Here is an 8832-nt window from a genome sequence, read left to right as displayed (position 1 = left end):
GCACTGCTGGGATGTGTAGTTTCGCTGTATTACATGGTACTATAGCAATTACGTGGCTTGAAGGCTGGCGTGGAGGACGGGCTGGAGCGAAGGCGCAGCGTGATGGCGACGGTCGGGTGCTGGCCGCGGGTGCTCGTGCAGCTCTTGGTGCTGGCCGAGATTGCGGCTCCTGGATGGGGTCTCTATTTCCACTTGGGCGAGACCGAACGCAAATGCTTCATCGAGGAGATCCCGGACGAGACCATGGTCATCGGTGCGATGGGGGGGCCGGAGAAGCTGGTCGGGAGGTAGCCCTGGAAGGGGCCATTACGTGGGATGTCTGGTTGGGGACCTTGGATAGCGTTGGGGGATAAAGCCTTAAGGGGCTGCTTAACAGCTGGTTAAGATGGGGGAGGGGAAGGTAAGTCTCTAGAAGCCCCGTATGGTGATGGTCCCGCATGGACGTCTGTGCATTGTGCTCCCTTCTGCATCAGGGAATTACCGGACACAGCTGTTTGACAAGCAGAGAGAGGAGTACCTGCCTGCAACTCCAGGTCTCGGCATGTTTGTGGAAGTGAAGGATCCTGATGAAAAGGTATGCCGGCACAAGAGTTGTCCTGGAGCATTTTCAATTCCATGAGTTACTGTGTGTTCAAGGGGAGGGATTAAAGAACAATGTCCCAAGGGTCCTCTTTTTTGCTATAAAGTAAAAGCCTTTGTTTTTATTACTTTTTACTGGGGTATTGTCTGATTTCTGGGGGAAGAGGCGTAGCTAAACATGCAGTAGTATGTTCCCTTCATGTGGAAACAATATATTTGAGTAACTGCAGAGATGCCTATGGAGCTGGTTGTCCAGACAACTAAAGATGCTGAGTGACTTCCTTTCTATTACAACTTGTACTTTGTACCAGAAATCCTTGCAGTCCTCAGCTTGTGTTTGTTGCGCCATGATAATCTCCCAGTTATGACTGGATACACAATTGGCTATTGTTGAGGCTGTCCGTCTTGTCCCCCAAAAACAAAGATTTTGAGCTATTAATTTGATACATGGTAAACTGGAAAGCCTATCACCGTGCCACAGTGGTGTGTATCCATTTAGTGATCGCTCCCAGCATTAGGCTCTTCTCCAGGGAGTCCTTCCTTCTCATGAGGTGGCCAAAGTATTTGAGTTTCATTTTCAGGATCTGGGTTCTAAGGAGCAGTCAGGGCTGATCTCCTCTAGGACTGACCGGTTTGTTTGCCTTGCAGTCCAAGGGACTCACAAGAGTCTTCTCCAGCAACAGAGCCTCAATTCTTTGACGCTCGGCCTTCCTTATGGTCCAGCTTTCGCAGCCATACATTGGACCTGGGAATACCATAGCCTTGACTAAATGCACTTTTGTTGGCAGGGTGATGTCTCTGCTTTTTAGGATGCTGTCTAGATTTGCCATAGCTTTCCTCCCCAGGAGCAAGCGTCTTTTAATTTCTTTGCTGCAGTCCCCATCTGCAGTGATCTTGGAGCCCAGGAAAATAAAATCTGTCACTATCTCCATTTCTTCCCCATCTATTTGCCATGAATTGAGAGGGCCGGATGCCATGATCTTTGTTTTCTTGATGTTGAGTTTCAAGCCAACTTTTGCACTCTCCTCCTTCACCCGCATCAACAGGCTCTTTAGTTCCTCTTCACTTTCTGCCATTAGAGTGGTATCATCTGCATATCTGAGGTTGTTGATATTTCTCCCTGCAATCTTGATCCCAATTTGTGACTCCTCTAATCCCGCATTTCTCATGATGTGCTCTGCATACAAGTTAAATAGGCAAGGCGACAGTATACAGCCTTGCCGAACTCCTTTCTCAATTTTGAACCAGTTAGTGATTCCATGTTCAGTTCTCACTGTTGCTTCTTGACCTGCATATAAATTTCTCAAGAGACAAATAAGATGCTCTGGTATTCCCATCTCTTTAAGAACTTGCCACAATTTGTTGTGCTCCACACAATCAAAGGCTTTAGCATAGTCAATGAAGCAGAAGTAGATGTTCTTCTGGTACTCCCTAGCTTTCTCTATGATCCAGCGTATGTTGGCAATTTGATCTCTAATTCCTCTGCCTCTTCAAAATCCTGCCTGTACTTCTGGAAGTTCTCGGTCCACATATTGCTGGAGCCTAGCTTGTAGGATTTTGAGCATAACTTTGCTAGCATGAGAAATTAGTGCAATGGTGCGGTAGTTTGAACATTCTTTGGCATTGCCCTTCTTTGGGATTGGAATGTAAACTGACCTTTTCCAATCCTGTAGCCATTGTTGAGTTTTCCAAATTTGCTGGCATATTGAGTGTAGCACTTTTACTGCATCGTCCTTTAAGATTTTGAATAGTTCAACTGGAATGCTGTCACCACCACTAGCTTTATTGTTGCTCAGACTTCCTAAGGCCCATTTGACTTCACATTCCAGGATGTCTGGCTCCAGGTCAGTAACTACCCCATTGTGGTCATCAGGGATGTTAAGCTCGCTCTTGTATAGTTCCTCTGTATAATTTTGCCACCTTTGTTTAATCTCTTCTGCTTCTGTGAGGTCCCTACCATTTTGGTCCCTTATCATACCCATCTTTGCATGAAACGTTCTCTTCATATCTCCAATTTTCTTGAAAAGATCTCTGGTCCTCCCCATTCTATTGTTTTCTTCTATTTGTTTGCACTGTTCATTTAAGAAGGCATTCTTATCTCTTCTAGCTTTTCTCTGGAATTCTGCATTCAATTGGGTGTATCTTTCTCTTTCTCCCTTGCCTTTCACTTCCCTTCTTGATTAGCTATTTGTAAAGCTTCCTCAGACAGCCATTTTGATTTCTTGCATTTCTTTTTCTTTGGGATGGTTTTAGTTGCTACCTCTTGTACAATGTCGCGAACCTCCGTCCATAGTTCTTCAGGCACTCTGTCTATCAGATCTAATTCCTTAAATCTATTTGTCACCTCAACTGTGTATTCATTGGGGATATGATTTAGTTCATACCTGAGTGGCCTAGTGGTTTTCCCTACTTTCTTCAATTTAAGCCTAAATTTTGCAACAAGAAGCAGATGATCTGAACCACAATCAGCTCCTGGTCTTGTTTTTATTGACTGGATAGAACTTTTCCATCTTTGGCTGCAGAGCACATAGTCAATCTGATTTCTGTGTTGACCGTCTGGTGATGTCCATGTGTAGAGTCATCTCTTGGGTTGTTGGAAAAGAGTGTTTGCTATGACCATTGTATTCTCTTGACAAAATTCTACCAGCCTGTGCCCTGCTTCATTTTGTACTCCAAGGCCAAACTTGCCTGTTATCCCGGTTATCTTTTGGCTTCCTACTTTAGCATTCCAATCCTCCATGATGATAAGCACATCATTTTAGGGCGTTCATAGAACTGATCAACTTCATCCTCTTCAGCAGCAGTGGTTGGGGCATAGACCTGGATCACTGTGATGTTGAATGGTTTGCCTTGGATTCGAACTGAGATCATTCTGTCATTTTGGGGATTGTATCCCAAGACTGCTTTTCCTACTCTCTTATTGATTATGAAGGCTACTCCATTTCTTCTGCGAGATTCTTGTCCACAGTAGTATACCTGATGGTCATCTGAATTAAATTCACCCATTCCTGTCCATTTTAGTTCACTGATTCCTAAAATGTCGATGTTCAGTCTTGTCATTTCTTGTTTGACCACGTCCAGCTTGCCTTGATTCATGGATCTGACGTTCCAGGTTCCTATGGAATAAAAATCTTTACAGCATCGGACTGTCTTTTCACCACCAGTTACTTCCACAACTGAGCGTCCTTTCAGCTTTGGCCCAGTCACTTCATTCATTCTGGCGCTACTCGTACTAGCCGTCTGCTCATCCCCAGTAGCATATTGGACACCTTCCGACCTGAGGGGCTCATCTTCCGGCGTCATATCGTTATGCCTATTGGAACTGTCCATAGAGTTTTCATGGCAAAGATACTGGAGTGGTTTGCCATTTCCTTCTCCAGTGGATCACCTTTTGTCAGAGCTCTCAGCTATGACCTGGGTGGCCCTGCACGGTATAGCTCATAGCTTCACTGAGCTACGCAAGCCCCCTTGCCACAACAAGGCAGCGATCCTTGAAGGGGGCACCACTGCTTACTGGCACTAAATTCTGTAATTTAGTCAATCATTGAATAAAGAAATATTTCCTTTTGACTATCCTGAATCTTTTAAATGTCCTCAGAAAATGGCTTATCCTTTCAGCATGTGCATAGAGAGAGAGAGAGCAGGAAACATGAGGCCATTATTATTTACATGTGTGCTGTAGGAGGAAAAGCAGCTTTCAAAAGCAAGCCCAAGTAGGGGTCCTGAAAGGCATGGCACAACAGCTATTGCTTGATATTGATTGTTATGTTAATAATTTACCCTAAAATGGGAAGTTGGGACTTATTTATTTGGAGAATTGTATCTCACTTTTCTCCCCTCAATGAGAACTCAAAACACATTACAGGAACCTTCCATCAACTAGAACAAGTCTACTTGTCATCTACAGGAAGGATAAGAAGCATAGCAGATGATAAAAGCTTGGGCCTCAGTAGATAACATTTCTGCCCAAATGCCCAAGAGGGAACTTTCTTTTAAGCTTCCCATCATGGGGGAAGAGGGGACAAGCAAAGCAGCTGGTAATAGCTTTGCCCTTGATGTAAATTGTGAAGAGAATGAATGGGAGATTAAGGGCTTGTGGTTTCCTAAGATTTTGTATCTGTGTAAATTGGCATGAAACTGTTTGCAGGTAGTGCTGTCCCGACAATATGGCTCAGAGGGCCGGTTCACCTTCACATCCCACACCCCTGGAGATCATCAGATCTGCCTGCATTCTAACTCTACCAAGTTCTCCCTCTTTGCAGGAGGCATGCTGGTAAGAGGCTCTATGTGATAGTGTGGATGGGGTGTGCTTAGTTGCCAAACTGCTCATGGGGCATCTTGCCCTGATGAGTATGTGCATACCAGAAATGTTTACTTTTCTCCCTTATCTCACTACAGAGGGTCCACCTTGACATCCAGGTTGGTGAGCATGCCAACGACTATGCCGAAATTGCAGCCAAAGACAAGCTAAGTGAGCTGCAGCTGCGTGTGCGCCAGCTCCTGGAACAGATAGAGCAAATCCAGAAAGAACAGAACTACCAGCGGGTAAGTGGCCTTGAGAATACCAACAGTATTCTTTGTGCTTTGTAATGTAAAACTAGGAAGGAAAGTGATCAATGCACATTTTGTTGTATGATTCTGTTTGTTCAGGAAATGTGTTCACTATAAGTACAGTAGCATTAGTGTGCCTGACTTGGGAGAATAGCCCATTGTTATTATCACTATCATTATACCACCTTTCCTCCAGTGAGCTCAGAGCATCATCTGTGCCCTTGCTTCTCGCTCTGCTTTTATCATTGCAACAACCCTAGGAGGTAAAGTGAGCTGAGAGACAATGACTGCTTCAGGGTCACCCAATGAGTTGCATGTTTGAGGGATTTGAAATTAGGTCTCCTTGTTCCATGTCCAACACACTATGGTTCCTTTTAATCATGAGTGGGTAGGGAATAATTCTGAATTATTTCTTTTTTTCTTTGTTCAGTGGCGAGAAGAGCGCTTCCGGCAAACTAGTGAGAGTACTAACCAGCGGGTTCTCTGGTGGTCAATTGTCCAAACCCTCATCCTTGTAGCCATTGGAGTCTGGCAAATGAGGCATCTCAAAAGTTTCTTTGAGGCCAAGAAGCTGGTGTAAAAGGGTGGTGATATCAGCAAACGGCCTGCATCTTACACAGGAGCAGTTCCCAGCACTTCAAGTGTTTGCACTTATTGTCTCCTCGACCCTCCTTTCCTCAAGACTGTTGTTGACCAGGATCCATATCATCTACCTCTTTCTTTCTCCCCTTACTCCCACATCTCAGCCTCCTATAATTCCAACGCAGTGTTGGCCCCTATAAGGCATCGTGTTCTCTCCAGACAACTGAGGACTGCATGCTCTTGAGGCACCTTGAACTTCTTAATACCATGTGAGGAATTCATGGGAAGGACCCTATGTGCAGCATTTCTCTTATCCAAGTTAGGGTCAGACCTGAAGGCCCAGGCTAGCCTGATCTCAACTCTCGGAAGCTAAGCATGATTGGCCCTGGTTAGAATTTGGGTGAGATTCCACTAAGGAAGTCCAGAGTGGTTATGCAGAGTCAGGCAATGGCAAGCTATCTCTGTTCATCTCTTGCCTTGAGAGCCCTATCATGTCAGCTGCAAGGTGATGGCATTTTGCACCACCACCACATCCAACGTAGGTTCTTCTGTGTGGGGCACTTGGGATGCTTTCTTTAGCCAGCTTTTCAAAATGTCAAAGCCAAGAAAATGCTAGTTTTGAGTCCTTATGCACTTTTACTGACTCTGAACTCTTGCCACCACCAGCATGTTGCTCCAAGAGAAAGTGCTAAATGAGGAAATCTGGACTTTCTGCTCAGTCTTCTGTCCTGTATATTCATGATATGAATAGAATGTGGACTGATTTTGTGATTACCTGCTCTCCTAAAGGGCAATTTTGGGATTATTTCTAATATACTGCTTGTGTGTGTTTGTGTGTGTTGAGGATGGAGGGAGAGAGGGGAATGTGATAGTCAATGGGATATTCATCATGTGTAGCTCTGAATTTAAATTTACTTGATTTTCCTTAGGTCTTCCTCCCACTTGTTAAAATTAAATGAGCTTTTCATGTAAAAGTGCAGGTACAGTTCTTCTGGCAGATTGGGTACTTCATTTGCTCACTAACAGAAGCTTAGTAATTCAAGTGAATAGCTATGTTGGTCTGAAATAGCACAAAAACAAATTGAGTCCAATGGCACCTTTAAGACCAACAAAGATTTATCCAAGGTGTGAGCTTTTTTCATGCCTTGAATAAATCTTTGTTTGTCTTAAAGGTGCCATTGGACTCAAATTTTACTAAGTAGTTGTAAGTTTTGTTTTGCAAAATGCTATTTTTACAGCAGGAACATTTGATATGTCTGTTTCCTGTTGCTCCAACTATTCAGTCCTAATCATGCATACTTGGGAGTAATATCTGTCGCTTTAAATAGGGCTCATTTCTTTCAAGTAAGTTTGTTTTATATTGCAGCTCAAGTCTTGTTGAGGTTTGTTTTGTTAAATTAATTTAAGTATTCAGCAAACTGGTACTGTATAGAGCAGTGGTCCCCAACCTTTTTATCACCGGAGACCGGTCAATGCTTGACAATTTTACTGAGGCCTGGGGTAGCCATTTGCCGAGGGACGTCGCCGCCGCCTGAGCTCCTGCTCCACTTGCTTTCCTGCCGGAATCTTTGACTTCATACCACCCGCTGGGGGGCGCTGCCAGCAGCAGCTGCACAGTGCCACAACAAGGGTGAGCCCCAGCCATGGCGGCTGCTGGAGAGCACCAAAGGTGAGCTGATGGCAGAGTGGCAGGGCAGCCCCTGAGGCAGCAGCCAGAGAAGAGGACAAGGAGGAGCTGCGGCCCGGTACCGAATGATCCACGGACCGATACCGGTCTCCAGTCCGGGGGTTGGGGACCACTGGTATAGAGGACATTCAAAGATTATTCCAAGTAGTCTCATTCATTATTCTTCCCCAAGATTTGTGACAATAGTAGGGAAGAGGAGAGCAAAAGTCCTGTATTTAAAGGACAGAGTGAAGGATTTGCATGTGATTTTTTACTGTTTTAAGCATTAGTTCTTAACCAGTGACTTGGCCAACAGCTTGCTTGGCATGTTGTTTTTTAGGCTGTGTGAAATGGACACACAGGGACTGGACAAGTAACAGATATGGTAAAAGCACTTTCCATTTGTCTTTGTCGTACAGACTTTAAACTTTTTCATTTTCATCTCTTGAGATTTATGGTAGCAGGTGAGAATCCAATATGTCATTTGCTCAGTGTTAGTCTACAAATAAATTGGTTCCATTTGTAAGCAGATAACTGTATTTTTTTTCCTTAAATAAATACAAGAAAAAGTTGTTTTGATGTCCAAGAATAATGCACAATAACAGTAAAGGCAATGGACTACAACAGTAAAGCTGCAACAAACAAATGCTGGCACTTGTGTAGTCCAAGTTACACCAAGTTTATGTACTTGAGATCCAAAAGAATCAGTTTTGAACTGCACTCACTGGGGAACACGACATGTTGAAAGCCATTAGTCTAATTCAGGTAGTGAAACATGCTAAGTTTTCAGTATTTGAGTTTTATTTTGAACATATTAAAATGTGCTTGTTTGTATGACTGTCTTGCTTTCAGATTCACCTTGAAATAGTTTGGTGGCCTTGGGGGGGAAGGTTGGTTTCTTTCTTGAGGAATGAGGTTTCTTTCCTTCATTAGGTGAATGCTTGGTGCTCCAGTACTGTATGAAAATGGAGTGTATTGGGAAGAGCAATGCTGGGAGTTTGTGTATGTGCACTTTTTTTTTCTTTAAGATTCCACAGTACAAACCATTTGGTATAATTTGGATCTTTGTCACAGGCTACACCATCCAGACTTCTAGTATCCTGGCCATACCAAATCAAGAGGTCTGACACAGATAAAATGTGTGAAAATGCTGTACCACAACCAGCTGACTATGGGAGCCTGGCAACTAAAGAGTTATTGATAAAGGGCCAGTTCCAAAGGGTGGTGGCAAACTTATTTTATTTTGAGACCATTTCAGCCTGGTTGTTACTGTAATAAAGAATGAAAAAATATTAAAGACTGATGTTTCCTTTAAAAACTGAGTAGTAGCTTTATTACATTGCACATTATTTTCAGCTTTGTGAGGTGGCAGGAGGTTCTATGTATTGTATCTGCACTGAAGTTCTGGTAATTATCAAGTGTAAGTTAATTAAAACAAATCTATAATTTGACTT

At 43.6% G+C, this 8832-nt stretch overlaps 1 protein-coding gene across 1 annotated transcript; it reads left to right on the top strand.

Moving 5' to 3' along the window:
* Positions 1-8696, top strand: TMED9 (transmembrane p24 trafficking protein 9). The gene is made up of 5 exons (XM_077326194.1): positions 1-253; positions 474-574; positions 4727-4852; positions 4978-5124; positions 5561-8696. The coding sequence occupies exons 1-5, from the start codon at positions 103-105 to the stop codon at positions 5708-5710; spliced, it is 675 nt and encodes a 224-aa protein (XP_077182309.1). The 5' UTR covers positions 1-102; the 3' UTR covers positions 5711-8696.
* The last annotated feature ends 136 nt before the right edge of the window (positions 8697-8832 follow it).

The sequence above is a fragment of the Paroedura picta genome, chromosome 3, assembly GCF_049243985.1.
Source record: "Paroedura picta isolate Pp20150507F chromosome 3, Ppicta_v3.0, whole genome shotgun sequence".
Classification (NCBI taxonomy): domain Eukaryota; kingdom Metazoa; phylum Chordata; class Lepidosauria; order Squamata; family Gekkonidae; genus Paroedura; species Paroedura picta.
Note: the sequence above shows the minus strand (reverse complement) of the source record. Positions and strands in the feature narration are given on the sequence as shown.